This window comes from Coturnix japonica, chromosome 32 (assembly GCF_054131305.1).
Source record: "Coturnix japonica strain WE chromosome 32, WE-NBRP24, whole genome shotgun sequence".
Lineage (NCBI taxonomy): Eukaryota > Metazoa > Chordata > Aves > Galliformes > Phasianidae > Coturnix > Coturnix japonica.
In genome coordinates, this window is record NC_140694.1 from 3970130 (window position 1) to 3990061 (window position 19932).

A 19932-nucleotide genomic window follows, 5' to 3' on the forward strand; every position below is an offset into this window, starting at 1 on the left:
AATTAGGCATGAAAGAGGCAATCTATGAAGATGATTTTGAGAGCCCAGTCAATAAATTTTTCATCAGGAACGAGGGATCTCATCCTACAGCCATCACCTTTACATCAGTATGGGTCTATGTTATCCATACTGAACCCCCCAGTGGCCCTCAGGTGCTGTAATACAACAGGCTGCCCAATTGATGGGGAGACAAGAGTGCCTACGGCCAGATGCAGGCTCTGAATGGTGGTGGAAAGGTCTGAGAAAGGCAGAGAACCATCTGCTGCCATGACTTAGGCGTCCAGCCCCTAAGGTAATCCAGTCTGGACCCATTAGGGTCTTGAGACAACAAATGTTTAAAGACCAGATTAGAGCAGGAGTTCAGTTTAAAAAGATCGATGGACAGCATAATCAGGAAAAAATATCTGTTAAACAGGCCCAAGCACTGAGTATTTATAGTCCAACCTTTTCAGCCAAACTAGATGTGAATGTAACTCAAGAAGGGTCTGGATGGGGGCTCTGGCAGAGCCAGAGTTCTTTGTGAACCCCTATGAGGTTTTGGCCACAGGTTTGGCATGGAGCAGAATAAAGATACATCACAGTTGAAAAGCATTTATTGGCTACCTATTCTACACTACAGGTGGTAGAACCAGTAACTCAGATTTCAGAGGTTATCGTTAAACAACAAGGCCAGTCCAGGAGTGGGTAAAAGATCTAACACACATCTCTATGATGGGGGTGGCCCAATCACAAGCAGTGGTGCGCTCAGTTGTTCTGCTTGCCTGCTCCTCAAGGAGTTAAGAGAAATCTATGCCTGTTGCGTGTTCGAGTGCATGCGCAATGCCATGTGGAGGGCTTATCACAATAAAGATTGGCGGATTTGCTGCGTAGACCGGTCAGAACTCAGATCTGCGTTGTGCTTCCTGTGGCACCAAACGCCCAACAGTGGCAGTTCCGTGTATTGGCCAGCAGGTGGCAGCAGAGACCACGGAAAGAACGTCTGCGGGACAGACCCTGGGGATCCGTTCTCTTTTGATTATAGGGGAAGAACACAAAGATGGAAGAGGAGGGAAGGGGGAAAAAAAAAAGAAAAAAAGAAAAAACCAAACCACAGCAAACAAATAAAAACTTCTCCAAACGTAGCAAACTTGAATGTCTGTCAATAAATAAATGAGTAATTGAATTGATGTCCGTTTCAGACAGTCCCCTGTAGAATCAGGGTAAGGGTTAGGATTAGAGTTACATTGCTGGTTAATGCTGTTATCTTTACAGCTCCTGTGAGGGTTGGGGTCTGGGTCAGGTGTTTAAAAAATGAAATGAAAAAAGAATTAAAAAAATATATTGAAAGCTTCAGATTTCCTTAATCTTTGTGGGAATCATATAATGTGCAACTCAGATCTACCTCTTCGTACCTCTTTTGTGGTGTAGGGAACCTGCTTTGGCAGGGGGACTGGACTCAGTGGTCTCTGGAGGTCCCTTCCAACCCCTACAATTCTGTGATTCTGTGAATATCATGGGGTGGTTTGGATGGGGAAAGACTACCCCTTTGAATGACCTTTTGTCAGGGCATGTCCTGGGATTCCTAGGATCCTCAAAATGCAGCACTGCTTCTGTCACTGAAAAATGGGGCCCTGTGTGGGACGGAGGGAGGGTCCATGAGTCCCTGGCCCACCTGACTGAGTATTTCCATGGTCTTAGCAAAGACATACTTACAACTTGAGAATGACAGTTAGCTGTGTTCATGGTGGCATGGCCACTTTTAATGGCCTTGAACTGTCTGAACATAACTGAAGAGGCTCAGGCTGATGCAAATCAGCTATTGAATGATAGTGTTGAAAAATTGGAAAGACAGGTGGCAGTTTTGATGGGAAAAAACCTAATTCAATCATTCTCCTATGGAAGATCAGTAACAACTGTCTGGAGGACCATGGGGGCCCTGTACAAGGGAATCTGTATAAAATGGACTCTGTAAATGAAGGCACTAAAAGGTCAGATTTTGAGGTTCCATTTGGACTAGATCTATTTGAGATCTGACTGATTGTAACCCAAAAATGAAAAAAAAAAAAAAAAAAAAAATGCAGGATAGGCTGGTGGGAGTGCCCTGACCAGTGTCCACCCCCCAAACCCTGCTGCCCATAATACAGCAGCTGAACTGATGGATATAGTACAGTGGTTTAGACAGAAACCAAGAGAGCATGCCAGCATAGCTGCTCTGGTTATGGGACATGGAGGCAGAAAGTGCTATGGTGAATGGACTGGAAATTTCAAAACTGACATCCATTACTACTAACCCTGCCCTCAGGCAAAGACTTTATGCTCTTGTCTGGAGGGCTTATCGCAATAAAGATTGGCGGATTTGCTGCGTAGACCGGTCAGAACTCAGATCTGCGTTGTGCTTCCTGCGGCACCAAACGCCCAACAGTGGCAGTTCCGCTTATTGGCCAGCAGGTGGCAGCAGAGACCACGGAAAGAACGTCTGCGGGACAGACCCTGGGGATCCGTTCTTTTGATTATAGGGGAAGAACACAAAGATGGAAGAGGAGGGAAGGGGGAAAAAAAAAAGAAAAAAAAAAAAATCAAACCACAGCAAACAAATAAAAACTTCTCCAAACGTAGCAAACGTGAATGTCTGTCAATAAATTAATGAGTAATTAAATTGATATCCCTTTCCCGCCCCCCCCCCCCCCCCCCAACTTCTGAGATGAAAAAAAAACACTTCTTTTAGAAGAAAACAGAGTAGTAACAACTTCTGTACCTACATTCACCACTCTGAGATCCTGTCTGGGTCTCCCAAGGCTTGTAAATAACCACTGGGTCGGTTCTGATGTCGAGTGATTTGTTGTCAGTTCTCTCATGGTTCTCCGGTCAGTTCTCCGGTGCCAGGATCTGCCACAGGGCATTCTGACCACGGGCATCATGTTTCTACGCTGCCGCCTGCATTTAACAGGCAATGGGACTGCCCAGCATGTGCAAGGCAGCACCTCTTTCACACCACCAGAATGTTTAAGGCTGTTGGGATTGTTGTTAGCGTCCCATTAACACTGAGGCTAGAGATACCCTTAGGATTGACATTACTATTAGCATTACTTTGATGGTGCCCTATCTGGGTCATTTCCAGGGGATGTCAGGAGTAAGGCACAGTGTCAGGAGAAAAAGAACAGACTCTGTTACTTTATAAACGTGATAATAGAGAGAGTTCATTGGAAAAAATACAACTCTTAAATAATGCAAAGCATGCTTCTGATTGGATGCAGGCATCATCTGGGCTCTGATTAATATTACTCTTAAGGTAAAGATTATTGTTACCATAATGATTTTTTTTTTGGATTATGATCAGGGTTAAGGTTCCTTTTGCTACAAACTTCTAGCATCATTTTTGTTGTTGCATTTGGAGTTAGGGACGATTTTAGAATCAGGGTAAGGGTTAGGATTAGAGTTACATTGCTGGTTAATGCTGTTATCTTTACAGCTCCTGTGAGGGTTGGGGTCTGGGTCAGGTGTTTAAAAATGAAATGAAAAAAGAATTAAAAAAATATATTGAAAGCTTCAGATTTCCTTAATCTTTGTGGGAATCATATAATGTGCAACTCAGATCTACCTCTTCGTGCAGTGACTGCCTGTAAATTTGCTGGAGCCTAATATAATATGGCCTTGTGCTTTCCGCTAACTCACCTTCATTTCATTTTCATTACATTTGCTTGGTAGTCAGATTTTGGTGTGTGGATATTTTAAAACAATCTGACACTGGCAAAAAATTAAAAATAATAATTAAAAAAATGCACGACAGCATCAATTGTATCAATATTTATAGATAAGAAGAACAGTTTTCCTTAGTTTTCTGTGCCTGTTTACTTTCTTACCCTCTCCCCTTGTGTGAGAAACTCTCAAAGTCAAAGATTTCTAGTTAGGCAAAGATGGCAGCGATAGCAGCAGTGCTTATTCATTACTGCAATACTGCGCGCACATCCCCTGTTGGCAAGGGAGAAACTGCACACCAGTCAGTGAAATCAATTCTGTTCTGTGCCCTAAACCCAATGCAGGTGATGCTCTCATGGCTCTCATTGGTTGAGCATCTCAGGCTCACACACTCCTCGAGACTGTTGCTAGGATTCATTTCCATATAAGGTCAATTACCAACCTCTTGTTTTTAGGTCTGCCTTGTACTTTTCTGCGGAGAGAGAAGGGCAATGTTTCCAAAAGTCAGTATATTAATTCTGTCCTGTGCTGGGCTCTACCCACCCTCTGTATTTATCTTGTGCTTGTCTCAATTCTCCCCATGTCAGAATGCCCCCAGTCTGAACTTAACTCTGTTCAGCAACTTTCTTGGTGGAAAAACTACTTATACAGCTGTTTTACAAGAGGGTTATACATTCAGTTAGGGCCTACACTATGTACTGACAATACTGGAAACTTCCACTGCAAAAACACAATCTACCTCTCCCATCTGTGCAGCCTTGCAGACCCAGAGCACGCCAGGTTATTTCTGCTTTCATAGCATTTGCATGCTGTAGGGTGAGCAAAAGGTTCTGCTGCTTGATTCTTCTGCAAGAGCTGCCTACCGGCAAATGGTTGCAGGGATGGAGGATGTGACAGAAAGCATTTGTCTCCACAAGAGCAGAGTTACATTCAGTGCAGAGTGTGAGAGTCAGGTTGGTGTGGAAAAGCACTGACACGCTGGGGATGATGCAGTGCTCACATGTCTAACACTCACAGACATTACTGTCAGAAGGATGGTGCTGTGTTGTGCTTCTACCTTTGGCAGCCCCTGGAGAAATGCTGTGGCACACAGAACACCTTTGTATTGCACTGACTGCTGCCATGCAGCATGGATTTAACACACCAAATCCAGAGCAGCATGACTGCATCTAACTGCCCTGAGAAAAACTACTGTAGCTGAAGAGATGAGGAGGCAGCTGCTCATCTGCAGAACAAGCTGTACTGCCAGACACTGGGCCAGGTGAGCACCTCCTGCTGCAGCGTGATGATGACAGGGCTGGAGATGATCTGCAAAGCCAGCTTCAAAGTGGGAGACATGAGTCAACATGGCAGGAGGACAGAGGTGTTAGGGAGCAGCCAAGGCATCAAAGAGTATCAAAAGGCTTTGAAAGGTATCACAAAGCGACAGCCAGGAAGACTGGGATTATCATGAGCAGCAACCTGGATGCTAGAGATTATTTGCTCCCATACAAAATGCTGCAGACATCTTAAAGCCAGGCAAAATGGGAACCCAGAGCTCTGCCTGCACGAACCCCACAGCCATAGCATTGCAAGCTGAGCTGCCTTGCTGTTTGTTGCATTCATCCCAATCCCTGTGAATGAAGACTCGGAATGCAGCCAAGGCCATGATTGAGCATGAGAGTGACTTTATTCAATAAAAGACAGGAGGACTTGAGAGGTCAAGGGTGAAGATGGGACTCCTCTTGTCAAGATGTGAGTGGCTCAGAGCTGGTGCTGCTGCCTGGTGCCTGGGACTGGCAGCCTGACTCTAAGTCCCCATCTAAGATGCTCAGCTTCACCTCACTGATGCTGCCCTGCTCCTGCATGGTGGTGCTGCTGCTGGGGCACTCGGGCTGTGCTTGGGATGGGCAGCACTGCAAAGGCGCTGGGTCACAATCCAGGCAGGTGACTGTGGTGTCTGGCAGGCTCAGGTCAGGAGCTTCAGCAGAGCCAGGAGATATGAGAGCATGAACGTGGATGAGCCCCTTGTGTCCATCACTGTTACCATGTGGAAGGCTGTCATCCGAATTGCAGCGATTTGTGCTTAATAAGAACTCTCCATTGATGGAAACACACTGCACATCACTACTTGGTTTGGATCATTGGGGTTGACAAGGGCTCAAATCACCTAGGAAGGCATAGAAACACAAGGGTTAGTGTGAAATGTTTGCAAGTTCAATCATGAAAGTGGTTGTTGATATTTGGTAGTAGAGTGGCGGCAGGACGAAGCAAATAGGCTTGAAGCAACAGAGCCACTGTCTTGAAAGTGATCCTCGTGCAGGTCCATAAGTTTTGACTCTGTCTGGACTTCATATGGGGCAGTATGACATCACAAAGGGGTGATATGATGTCAGAAAGGGGCATTATGACGTCACAAATAAGCATTATGACGTCACAAAGGGGCATTATGACTTTAAAGAGGGGCATTATGACGTCACAAGGGGGCATTATGATATCAGAAAAGGACATTATGACGTCACAAAGGGGCATTATGATGTAACAAAGAAGCATTATGAGATCACAAAGGGGCATTATAACATCACAAAAGAACATTATGATGTCACAAAGGGGCATTATGACATCACAAAGGAGCTTTATGACATCACAAAGGAGCTTTATGACGTCACAAAGAGCATTATGACATCACAAAGAGCATTATGACGTCACAAAGGGGCATTATGATATCAGAAAAGGACATTATGATGTCACAAAGGGGCATTATGATGTCACAAAGGAGCTTTATGATGTCACAAAAGGCATTATGATGTCACAAAGGGGCATTATGATGTCACAAAGGAGCTTTATGACATTACAAAAGAGCTTTATGACGTCACAAAGGGGCTTTACGACGTCACAAAGGAGCTTTATGACGTCACAAAGGAGCACTGCGACGTCACAAAGGGGTATTATAACATCACAAAGGGGCATTATGACATCCGAAACTGACATTATGACGTCACAAAGGGGCATTATGATGTCATAAATGAGCTTCATGATGTCACAAAGGGCATCATGACGTCAAAAGGCGCATTATGACGTCACAGAGGGCATTATGACGTCACAAAGGGACAGTATGACGTCACAGAGAAGCATTATGACATCACAAAGAAGCATTATGACATCACAAAGGAGCTTCATGACATCACAAAAGGACATTATGATGTCACAAAGGGGCATTATGACGTCACAAAGGAGCTTTATGACATCACAAAGGAGCTATATGATGTCACAAAGGGGCATTACGACGTCACAAAGGAGCTTTATGACGTCACAAAGGAGCATTATGACATCACAAAGCGGCATTATGACATCACAAAGCGGCATTATGACATCAGAAAAGGACATTATGACGTCACAAAGGGGCATTATGACGTCACAAAGGGACATTATGACGTCACAAAGGGACATTATGACGTCACAAAGGGGGCATTATGATGTCACAAAGGGGCATTATGATGTAACAAAGAAGCATTATGACATCACAAAGGGGCATTATGACGTCACAAAGGGGTGTTAACATCACCCTGTGCCCAACTCCTCTCTACCTCCTATTGGCTCCCTCTCCCACCAATCCCCGCTCTCCCCTCCCCTTAGCCCCGCCCCCCGCCCCCGTTAGGCCCCGCCCTGCCCCTCACACCCCACTCCCTGCCGCCATCTTGCCCCGCTCCGCTCACCCACCTGCCCGGTGTCGCCCGGCCCGAACCGGGAACAGCTGAAGGGACGGGGAGGGCAGCAGAGATGGGGACGGGGTCTAGGGCGGCCATTCTGAGAGACAGCCCTTCTGAGGGCTGAGCTGCAGGGCAGTGGAGAAACCCACCCGTGACCAGGGTCACATCAAAGCTGCATGAGGCTGTGTTACTAAACACGGTGCCACACGGCCTGCAAAACCATGCGGGGGGGACAAAACATGGCACGTACCTGGCAGTGAGATCACCTCAAGCTATCTGCAGCAGTTCCTTGTCGCTTTGCTCGGATGAAATGAGAGCAAAAGCTGCACCGAGGCAGTGGGTGGAGGGCGAGGAGAGGAGAGAGAAAGAGCAGGTCAGTGAGCAGGGCTAAGACAGTCATGGAATAACACACACAGCACAACCGTCCCATCCACTTGCTGCAAGTCATGCTGAGTCTCAGGCTACGTGATGCCTGTCCGCCCAGCAACTTTACGATGCTTCCACAACTGAGCAAAGAAGAGCTGCACCAAGCCCTTGGATGATGGATTCCCTGCTCCTGCTGGCTTCAGCCTTCTGCATTCCAATTCCAATCTAAACCATTCCTGCGGTGGTAGTACTTGAATCCTCATTTGGGGCTGGACCTCAACAGGTCAACACATCAGAAATAACACAACGTGCATCTGGAAGACGTGTCTCAAAGCCCAGAAAATCCAACTCTCTGACCTTGGCACAATTCACCAACCAAGAGCCAGGCCTTGACAACTTGGCTGATCTGGGCATGCGGGAGGGGGGCAGACAGTGGACCACAAGTGTCCATTTCCACTGCAGCTCCCTGTAGAGAACAGCACCAATCAGCAGGCGTGAATCAATTCATTCACAAGCTGCACAATGACTCTGTTCTTTACATGATAAAAAAACACACAGAGATTCCTGACCAAAAAGTTGGGAGTTAATAACGACCAAAGAGGTTCCTGTTTCTACGCCTCATCCTCTCACCCCAACTCCTGGGTGATGCCCACAGGCTTCAAGTCAGCTCTCAAATCCACTGAACTCCCGTCACGGAACTCCATCAAAAAGGATGTCACACATGTGACACTTACATACATGAGAATGTATGTATCAGAAACACTGATGCCAGCAGGAGCAGAGAGGCGATTGTCCCCCTGTACTCAGCACTGGTGATGCCACAACTCGAATTCTGTTTCCAGTTTGTGGCCCCTCACTGCAAAAAAGACACTGAGGCATTGGAACGTGTTCAAAGAAGGGCAACAAAGCTGGTGAGGGGTCTGGAGCACAATGGAGCCATATGAGAAGAGGCTGCGGGAGCTGGGAATGTCCAGCCTGGAGAAGAGGTGGCTCAGGGGAGACCTCATTTCTCTCTAAAACTTCCTGAAGGGAGGTTGCAGTGAGCTGGGGGTCGGCCTCTTCTCTCGTGTCATTACTGATAGAACTAGAGGGAATGGTTTCAAGCTGCGGCAGGAGAGGTTCAGGCTGGACATTAGGAAATATTACTTCTCAGAAAGGGTGGCCAGGCACTGGAATGGACTGCCCAGGGAGGTGGTGGAGCCATCCCACCTGGGGGTGTTCAAGGAATGACTGGATGTTGTGTTGAAGGACGTGGTTTATTGGGAGCTATTGGTAATAAGAGAACGGTTGGACTGTTCTTTTAGGTCTTTCCCAACCCTGGTGATTCTATGATTCTGTGATTCATACACTAAGAAGCAAGGAGAGGCTCTTTTGTTAAATCTTTCAATAGAGAGAAGAGTTGATATCTGCTTCTCCCAACAACAGAAACACGGAAACAACTTTCCAAGCCCACCTGCCATACAGTAGGCAGAAAACGCACATTGTAAAGGAGCACGCACATCCCCTCTGGCATAAGTCGAGCCCAAAACCCACCTTCAGATCTCTGTGCATTTCCCTTGTTTTACACCAATGCAGCCTCGCTGCAGCTCCGTGGGTGTCACACAAGGCCTGCATGTCCTCTTTCTCCGCAAACCCCACCCTCAGGCCTTGCTCTGTGAGGATTGACACCTGAGCAAAAACAAGCACTAAGAACGAGAGTAAAGCACACTGGATTCGCCCTGGCCTGGCCCAAGCCACAGTCCTACCAGACAGACCCTGGAATGAAAACTGCTCCACAAACCACAGATGGACACCAGCACACAAGAAGTTGATCGGATACAATCCCATGCAAGCACCAAGCCTCCTAAGGAAGCTCTTTGCCATCAGCTCCTTCATCGCCTTTCCTTCTCACCTCAATCTTAAAGTGGCTTCAACATCTGCCAGCACGTCTTACCACACACCTGCTCATCACACAGTGCTTCAACAGCAACAAATTTGCTTCCGGGGCCCTCCTTCAACTCACTGTGCTAACACTCATGATTCAAATTACACAGAAATCCTAGCAGAAGTTCTCAGTGAGAACTGCACCTAACATTCCTCCTTCTACAAGCAACAGCCACAACAAGTGGTCATGAAAATGCTTTCATCAAAAAGAAGCAGAGACGGCACGGCAGGACAGATGTACTCTGTGTGCACGTCTGAAGCCTTTTGAGAACCTCGTCGTTCTTCCTGCAGGACCCCTGTCTTCTGTTAAAAGCTGAACGGTCCCCAGAGCACCTGTTTCCATCAGCTGCCACCATCCAAAGCAGCCAGCCTTCTTACAGTCACCTGGCCCAAACATCCCTTTTGCTCTACACTTGATTCACAGAATCACAGAATTGTAGGGCTTGGAAGTGATGGGAGCTCGGCATGCACACCATCCTTCCAACAGCACATCCCAGCAGCAAGGGATCACAGCGCTGGCACAGCTGAAACAAAAAGGGTGTGCGAGTTTCCTGTTAGCACTCAGTGTAAACAAATCTACCACTGAGCAACACCGTGAGCCCCCACTCACCTCAGCACAGGTCAACCTGTAACCCCAGCCTTCCCCTATCCATGTGCACATGCACACCCGTGTGCCACCCTGCCTGCTTTGCACACCTCCATGCACACACCGCATCGTGTGCCCTCCTTTGTATTCACAGACGTGTGCAAACCACCCCTGGGAACACGTACGTGCCTACACCTTCCACAAACACCCCTTTGTGTACACCTGTGTGCAACCCAACTCCTCAGCACACGCACACGTTTGTGCCACCCTGTCCACGCACTCACCACGTGCCCTCCAGCATCACTGCTGCCTCCTCTGGTACCAGACGCGCAGATGCTCCAGAGCTCATTAGCATGGACTTCCTTCCTCCCCTCAGCAGCTGCTCCTGCACTCACCTTCATTCCTACTCAGATACCGGCTGCTTCCAGCACCAGCTGACCTGCAAGACACAGAAAGGAAAGGTGGGAGTCATGCAAATCCCCAAGAAGCCCAAGGCTGCATCACCACCACGTATGGCAGCCTCAGGAAGTCAGCTGCAACTACAGACTTTGTCAGAATGGAAACAGGAATCGTCAGTTAATTGTGACCTCTGAACTCATTGCCACCATCAGAAACAGGCACTGAAATCGCTCACTTCACTGCAGCTGGTTACCTCCTGATTTTGGGAAAATGCAGACACGGAATTGAAGGACACCAGCAAAGTGACATCTACTTCATTGTAGGTGGTTAAGCTTGGAAGCAGGACTTGAGCAAGAAAAGCTTCTCAGCTCCTTGTAAGGCACTAAGTGATGGGATGATTTCCCATCCCTGCAGAAATCCTGACCTCTGCCACAGGTGGCTGAGTGACACAAAAGCTGTGTCCTTGGTTCCCAGCCTTACCTTCTCATGTCGTTCATCTTGCTCTGCAGCTCCTGCTCTGAATAGTCTTCTTATATTCCCACATGATGTACCCTGAAATACATCATTTAGTGAGTCTGAACAAAACATAAGACATTAATTGGAACTATGAAGAAATGTCTTTTGCACTTTACTTGGAGAATGTTCCATCCTATAACTTCTGCTCTCAATTGTAACACATGATTTTTTATAAAAAGAAAGATAACAAGTCAGCTCTTCAGTGTGCACATTGATGAAACTTGGTGAAATACAACTTTAAGAAAAGGTAATTTGAAAACTTCAATATTCTTATCAGAATCTCTGCTATTAGTTACCGTTCCAATGTTCTGATCTGATGATGTGTCTCTCAGAGCTGTTTTGTCACTCCCCCCCTCAAATGCACTTCAAGTGCTTTAGGAGCATCACTGGAATTTTGAATAAACTCGATATATCTTAGCAAAGCTGCTACAGCTGCACAACTGAAGTACTTTGGAAAAAAAAGAAATCTTTAATGAACGCTGAACAGTGTTATTTAATTATAATCCAGGTAATTAAATTAATTAAACCAAGGAAATCACCTTCCAGTCACTCAGCTCTCACCAGGGAAATCGCTTCCCTGCCAAGCAGATGCAACCAACACAAGCTGCTACATCACTCTAGGGCCCCACTGAGTCTTCCCAAGGGGTCTCCAAAGGCTTCCCTGTTGACTTCTGGGAACCTGGGAACACTCACATGGAAGCCAGTGCCCCCTAATGTGCCCCAGACGTTTCTCAGGGCCCCACAATTAGCTCTACAGACATCCAGACATGCCCCAGAGCAAGTATGTGTGCTGTAGGGAGCCCAAGAGACATTCCAGAGCACCCTAGTACTCCTCAGTGCACTCATGGATGCTTCACCTGTCTCTAAATATGCCCTACTGGACTTTGTTTTCTCTTCTGGAGCTTTCCTTAGTTCTCAGCTTTGCTTTGTCATGCCATTTATCTCGCTCCACAGCTTTTGCTCGCAATATTCTCTCTTGCATTCCCACCTTCCAACAGAATCACAGAATTGTAGGGGTTGGAAGGGACCTCTAGTGATCATTGAGTCCAACCCCCCTGCCATGGCAGGTTCCCTACACCACGTTGCACAGGTAGGTGTTCAGGCGGGTCTTGAATATCTCCAGAGAAGGAGACTCCACCACCTCCCTGGGCAGCCTGTTCCAGTGCTCCGTCAGCCTCACCGTAAAGAGGTTCTTGCACACATTTGTGCGGAACTTCCTATGCAGAAGTTTCAGCCCATTACCCCTAGTCCTGTCCCCACGCACTACTGAAAAGAGACCAGCCGTGCCACTATGGCCCCCACACCTCAGGTATTTATAAACCTGGATCAAATCCCCTCTCAGCACCGCCAACGACAACCCTCTGCACTCTGCCAGTCAGACAGTTCACGACCCACTTCACTGTCCACTCATCTATCCCATACTTCCTCAGCTTTGTTATAAGGATGTCGTGGGGGACAGTATCAAAAACCTTTCTGAAATCAAGGTAGACTACATCTGCCACTCTAGCCCCGTCCACCCAGCTAGTGACATCTTCATAAAAGGCCACCAGGTTGGTCAAGCACGACCTCCCCTTGGTGAACCCATGCTGAGTACTCCTGATAACCTCCTTATCACCCAGTTCTCTGGAGATGGCATCCAGCACAAGCTGTTCCATCACCTTCCCTGGGACAGAGGTGAGGCTGACTGGCCTATAATTACCTGGCTCTTCCTTCTTGCCCTTTTTGAAGACTGCAGTGACATTGGTCATCCTCCAGTCTTCAGGCACCTCCCCAGTTCTCCAAGACCTCTGAAAGATTACAGAGAGCAGCTCAGCAATGACCTCCACCAGTTCTCTCAGCACCCGTGGATGCACCCCATGCACCCATCCCATGTATTTATGGACATTAATGTTTCCTAGGCAATCACAGACCACCTCTTCCCTGACTAAAGAGAAATCTCCTATTGTCCAGACTCTCTCATTAGCCTCCAGGGTCTGGGATTTCTGAGGGAGAGCCTTTTCACTAAAGACAGAAGCAAAGAAGTCATTCAGTGTTTCTGCCTTCTCAGCATCCTCTGTTATCAGAACGCCTTCCTCCCCCCCTTGTTTTTTGTTTATTAGCAAACTATTAATATACTACAAAATAATAGCACTAATTACTAAGTAACATCACCATGCCAGCATCCCGACCACCTGCTTTAGAGATTTCTCCTTCATTTTGTGCAACACTTCAAAAACTGCAAAGGAAAAAAGCAAGTACAGAACCAGGACACCACTTCCCTCAGGATTTTACAGTCTCATTCATGTCTGACAGATGGAGGCCCTGACAACAAGAGCTGTGTCTGTCCATAACAAGGACTCACCTCTGCAGGTGCAGGGGCAGCTCTCAGAGAAGCCTTCTTCATTTCTGCTTTCTTCTCTTTTTGTCTTTTGACTGGGAGCTGGTGTCAATCTGCCTGAGGGAAGGGAGGCCCCTTCAGAGGGATCTAGATAAGCTGGATCAACCTCACTGGGCTGAGGTGAATGGGATGAGGTTCAGTGAGGCCAAATGCCAGGTCCTGCACTTTGGCCACAATAACCCCATGCAGCGCTATAGGCTTGGGGCTGAGTGGCTGCAGGACTGTGCAGAGGAAATGGACCTGGGGCTGTTGGTCGATGCTCAGCTGAACATGAGCCAACAGTGTGCCCAGGTGGCCAAGAAGGCCAACGGCATCCTGGCCTGTCTAAGAAATAGTGTGGCCAGCAGGAGCAGAGAGGTAATCATCCCCTTGGACTCAACACTGGGGAGGCTGCGCCTCAAGTCTTATGTTCAGTTTGGGGTTCCTCGCTACAAGAAAGTCATTGAGGCACTGGAACTTGTACATGGAAGTCTGTCCCTCGAGCAGCTCCCATTCATCATCAGCTCCCATTCTGAACCCCACTGTGCAAAACAGCAAAACTTCTACTGCAAATGGCTGCAGTCACCAAAGCTCAGCCCACGATCCAGGTATCAGCCTTCTCCCTTCTGTTTTCCATCTTAGCCCATAGTTTTGCTTCCAGAAATGGAACTCCTCTTTAACAGCCAAAACACAAACTAATACATCACTTTCACTGCTCCTTCCCGCACCCCCATAGGAATGGTTACCTGACATCCCCTACAGCACAGCACCTGCTCACAACTATCATTCAAACTCTATTCTTTCATACTTCTTGAGAGAGGACGGTAAAAACTCCCTTCTGCATGGCGGTAAGGACAGTCTGTCCCCATCACATCACTCTGTGTGCTGAAAGCTGCCATTGGATCTCTTGCAGCCTGCTGGCTGCTGCTCACAAACACTGGGAACTGCACCACACTGATTCTAAAGAGAGAAAGGAAGAAACGCTGGTGGGAATGAGCACCCAAGGTTTGCAGAGATGCTCCAGATTGTGCCAGAGATGAAATATCACAGTGCTGGGACATGATTGATCACTAAGGAAAACACTTGGAAGCACATTCAATCTGCAGAAGCTGTAATTACTGGGCACAGTCAGCTTTCCTATGGCTCAGCTGGAGGAGGCGGGTGCTCTCAGACATCTGCTCAGGGGCTTCAGCTGAGACACTTGCACAATGCTGGGATCATTCTGATGGAAACTATGTCTTCAGATACCATGGTTAAATCCATCCAAAATGATCAAGCGGAGCCTTAGCTCTTGAGCAGCACTTCTTCCCCACCCTTCACTACTCCAAGCAGCTCCAACAAACTTCTCAGAAGAAATCCAGGCCAGCACAGACCTGGCAGACCAGAACCAAGTGCAGCTGGTGGGACGGCAGTGCCCACTCCTTGCTTCCACCCTGCTCCAGCAGGTTAAGGAGTCTCAGCCTCACTGGCCTTTGACAGCTCAAGACTTTCAGCACCTCATGCCAACATTTCCCACTAAGATACACCTCAGGCATTGAATTCTCTTCTCACTACCTCCTCCCAGTCCTCCCCTAGGAACAGAAACCATTCAGATTCTACAGCAAACTACAGCATCTGCACTGCAAGAGCACACTGAACCACCTGCAACAGTGAAACATGGTTTTGGAGAGTGGGTTTGAAAACAGACCTTTAGACAGCTGTCTCCCTGTAGCCAAAAGGAAACCAAGCAGCAAAAGAAGAGTCCAGCCTGAAACATGCCCATCCTACTAGCCCAGGTTTTTCACAGTGAATGCAGAATCCATCCTGTTCTTGAGGTAACAAATGACAAGTGGGTCTCCCCTTGCTCCACCCCTTCTCCTTCAAAGCCAGAAAAAGAAAGAAAAAACAAGCAGAAGAAACCCAGACGTACCTTTCCACACACAGAGCAGAAAGTGGAACAGCAGTTGTCTCCTTCCTGAGACATGGTGGGGAGCATGCCAGAGGAAGCCCAAGTTCTTTGCTTCTCTCCACAGGGACTTCAAGCACTCTTGGCAAGAGCTGCTTTGGTTCTTTCTTCAACTGCTTCCATCACCAGAATCTCCTTTGGAAAAGGAACCCGAAAGAAAGAATCAGCAAATGAAAAAGAATGAGCAATAACCACTTTCCCAGCTTTCTTCTGACATGCAATTTAGACTCTCGACTGGGGCAAGGTCTTAAAATCAGCTGGTTACAAGAACTGTCCCCAAATATATCCAGCTTCTGTACAGCTGCCGTTATTTCTGACAGCGAGTGTAATCACAGAATCATAGAATGGCCCGGGTTGGAAGGGACCTCAAGGATCATGAAGATCAATCACCTCCCTGTCCCTGCTGGCCATCCCCTCTTCTGATGGAGCCCAGGGGACCATTTGCTCTCTGAGCTGCAAGAGCACGCTGATGGCTCACGTTCTGTTTTTCATCCACCAGGACCCCCAGGTCCTTCTCTGGGGGGTCTTCTCTTAAGGACTGCTCCTCCCAGGCTGTAGAAATGCCTGGGATTCCTCCAGCCCAAGTGCAAAACTTGCACTTTGCTGTGTTGAACCTCATTAGATTCACCTAGGCCAACCTCTCGGTTCAGCTCCCTCTAAATGGCATCCCTTCCTTCCACTGCATCAGCCGCACCACTCAGCAAACAGCAGAGGGTGCACTCCATTGCATCATTGGTGTCACTGATAACCATGTAAAAAAGCACTGGTCCCAAGAACTGGTCCTGAACACCTCCAGGGATCCCACCACCTCCCCGGGCAGCCTGTGCCAGTTAATTCTGTGGGTAGAACTGCCAGTATGAAATATTATGCTATCGTGAAAAAGAAAGAGAAGAAAAGCAATATTAAGACTAGCTGACAAGCCTTGGCAGGGTGTTTTGCTCTCCTTAAATTTATACCCATTATTCAATTCTCTTTGGAGATGTCTCCATGCCTCTCTGGAGTTTGTTCTTTGAGAAGAAGCAATTAAGTAAGCTCTCCAATGCCGAAGTGCATACACTACTCTAGGGCTTTCTCATCTCTCCATGGATCAACAAGGGTGACAAGCCAGCAGAATATGATGAAGAGCCTCATGCATACTCAGTGTAAAAAAAAAAAGGCAATTGTTGCTGGGAAGAAGGTGCATTTGCATTTGTGTCATCTGCAGAGGGTACTGCAGAAATGGAAAGTCTTCCACTGGAGCAAACAAAGGGCTCTCATTTATTGCAATCAAGGCCCAGCGTGTGGATCTCAGAGATCAGACCTACACCCTGCAGCAAAGCAGAGATCTTTTCTACATCTTTGCTCTTATTGGTAAATCTCACTGCAGCACCTGTCAGGAGCAAAGGCCTCGTTATTTCAATTGATATCAGGCTAATGTGGTCAATGTTTGCTGCAAGATCTCTGAAAAAGTATCACCTTCTGTTCCTGCACTCATCATTGTGTCAGTGCTGAGCAATTCAAGATATTTCATTTGGTATTCTTGCCGGATTTACTAAGTAAAAAACAACCAAACATCTCCTGCTACTGATTAAGAATGCTCTAAACATGCTTCTGCAGAGGTTTCTACCCAGTGACAAACAGCTCCTCCCATAATGAATGTTTATTTGTTCTATTTTGTCATGCAAAGCTGATTGATAGAGATACTATTGGAATGATTGCTCCCCTACTTCTAAACTATTCCAGTGCAATCAGAAAGGCTGTCTGAACCTGGAGCTGAAAGTTCTGCTCTATGGTGATGCAGTGGTAAACCTGCTGACTGAATGCACTGGCCAATAGCTGTGAACTGCAGACATTCATCAGCTGGCATGAAGCAATCTGGTTCAGATACCAAGCAGCTGGGTAGACTGGCTTACCCTACACTCAGTGCTATCATGTTTAGGTCATTACCAGGACTCACGTCAGTCCATGGGATGCAATTTCAGGTATTTGGTAAAGTCAGTGAATGCCTGCAGCCCCAGTTCTAATCAGCAGATCACAGCAACTATGCCTTGACTGGAAGAGGAAAGGAGAAGGATCAAAGCAAATACCTCTCACTCTCATCTTGGTGCTGACATCAACATTTTTGGCAACAAATTTCACTTCTGCTCCATCATCGTTCTTGGTGACGTTCTTTATCATTAGGCTGTGAGTAGTTTGGGTTCTCTTGATGATGCAGGTCTCGCTTTCCTGTAAGACTTTACCATTGAGGTACCAAGTGCCACAACATTTTGTAAGGTCAATAGTAAACATGGCATCCCCTCCAGGTACAGCTTCACCAGTTGTTAGTGGGGATTTCACAGCCAGGACTGGTTCTGAGGAAGAACAACATGGATGTCTTAATGCTCTTTAGATGCAAGTCTGGTATCTCATTTAGAGATGGAAGATTAAATCATAGGTACATTTCTACTTCTCCCTTTGCATGAGTGCTGGAAGAAGCACTTCTATGCTTCAAATCTGTTACAGAAAGTTCTGCCTCTTGCACATGTGAGATATCAAAAGATAATAATATTCATGTCTCTGTCACAGAAACAGAACTTGTATCACTTTATTGGTAGCTGGAGGTTGATAGGAGATAGGAGAACTAGGAATAAGGGAAAGCCTTTGGTGTGTTAATGCACTACTATCCTTCAAGTCAAAGGAAACAACTTTAGGGAACCAACACAGCTGCTCAGCACACACTGACCCATTTCCATTGGGGCTTTTGTGCTTACCAAGGTGCACGCTCACTGGGAATTCCAGAGACGGGCTCTGTCCATGCGCATTGACTGCAGACACTCGGAACTGATCATCAGCCTCTTCAGACAGATTGCTCACCGTGAACTCTGGGACGGGGACATGAGACTCGTGGCACCTCACCCAGGTGAAGCCAGTTAGTTTATTGGGTTCCACAATGTAGCCATCGATTGGAATGGGGCGTTGCATCTTCGGAGGGGACCATGCCAGCGTCACTGAGGTTTCTGTTTTATTTTTCACCACGGGGTCAGCTGGGGGCTGGGTGGGAGGTTTTCTGGGTGCTGAACAGAAAGAAATACAGAAATATTAGCATAAGGTCATGTAGGCTGGAAAAGACCTTCAAGATCAGCAGACTCAACTTTCAGCATGACCTACTGAGTCCCACCATTAACTACTGTGCTACCTGAGGACATACATGACAAGCTTATTCCTGCAGGTATTTGCATAGTGAATATATTCACCCTCTGGTTGCTTCTGAACATTTTAGAGGTTAAATTCCCATCAGACTTTTTCACTGTGTGCAGCCACTGATACAGGCAGGAGGCTGGGAATTACCTGATGGGCTCTAGTTACAGACTACTGACACAGTAAAGGACTGATTTCATTTCATTTTGGCCATCAGAAGGTATGGTGTCTGCTTTAAGTCACCCAATTATAATTTAAGACTCCAATTATAATCATATGGAGAACAGCGCATTTAGGAGAACTCATCTCAATAAACCTGAATGAAATCACAGAATCATAGGATCACGGGAGGGCTTGGGTTGGAAGAAACCTTCAAGATCATCCAGTTCTAAACACCCTGCCATGGGCTGGCTGCCCACTAACCAGCTCAGGCTGCCCATCACCCATCCAACCTCGCCTTCAACACCAAGGACAGGCATCCACAGCTTCTCTGGGCAGCCTGAAATGGAAGCAATGAGCCACACGTTGAAGACACTGAAATATTCATTACTGTAGAGAGAGCCAAATACTCCATACATATTGCCTGCCTGGTCAATTGCATTAAAATGCCAACAACAGACTCATCCAGCTCATTGAAAATGGTGTGAACATGGCGTACATTATTCTTCCAGCAGCTAGTTAGATCTCCAAAGAGCAAAGACAGGAAATCTCAATGCCATACAATTTTCCTGACCCATCCTGACACATAACTGCTTTGATGTGCACTGTTACCAGCCTGTCAGTTGCTGTTAGTCAATGCTGGATGCCAAAGGTCCCACTAACATAGGTCCCACTCACAAGAGCTGAGCAGGAGGGGACAATCACCTCCCTCTCCTGCTGGCCACCCCTTTTTCAGTGCAGCCCAGAACACACATGGATCTATCTTTTTCATATGTATATTCCCATAGATGTACATATATATACCACACCTACACCCCCACAATCTGCTACAACTTCATATTCCTCCCCACAGTCCCCGACAGCCCCCAGTAGCCCCATATCACCCTAAGGCCCCCACAACCCTCTATCTCTCCATACACCACCCCTTAAAGCCCCATACCTGCCCATATCCTCCAATAGCTCCCCACAACCCCTACACACCCTCACAGCCCCCTAGAGCCCCTAGTCCTCCTATGGCCCACCACAGCCCCATATCCCCCCTACAGTCCCCCTCAGCTCCTTTTACAGGCCCTGCACAGCTCTATAGAACAGTCTGATAGAACTACCTCTAGTAGAAGCAATCTCCACACAGAGATCCTTTCCCAGTGGCACTCAGCCCTTC

At 47.2% G+C, this 19932-nt stretch overlaps 1 protein-coding gene and 1 long non-coding RNA gene across 2 annotated transcripts; both read right to left on the bottom strand.

The window, feature by feature from the left end:
* Window positions 1-7357: 7357 nt before the first annotated feature.
* On the bottom strand, window positions 7358-13918 carry LOC146755512 (uncharacterized). The gene is made up of 4 exons (XR_014938011.1): window positions 12854-13918; window positions 11119-11190; window positions 10524-10678; window positions 7358-7687 (listed from the first exon to the last, which is right to left on the bottom strand). It is a non-coding gene; the product is annotated as an uncharacterized LOC146755512 (long non-coding RNA).
* Window positions 13919-17475: 3557 nt separating this feature from the next.
* On the bottom strand, window positions 17476-19932 carry LOC146755513 (obscurin-like). The gene is made up of 3 exons (XM_085525523.1): window positions 18185-19932; window positions 17522-17785; window positions 17476-17486 (listed from the first exon to the last, which is right to left on the bottom strand). The coding sequence occupies exons 1-3, from the start codon at window positions 18393-18395 to the stop codon at window positions 17476-17478; spliced, it is 486 nt and encodes a 161-aa protein (XP_085381649.1). The 5' UTR covers window positions 18396-19932.

Bases quoted from the DNA above. Each gene is read 5' to 3' on its own strand.
- LOC146755513 (XM_085525523.1), bottom strand. From the start codon at position 18,395: ATGCAACGCCCCATTCCAATCGATGGCTACATTGTGGAACCCAATAAA. The intron at 17,786-18,184 runs GTAAGCACAAAA...GTTCTTCCTCAG, and splicing joins CCCAGTGAGCGTGCACCTTG to AACCAGTCCTGGCTGTGAAA.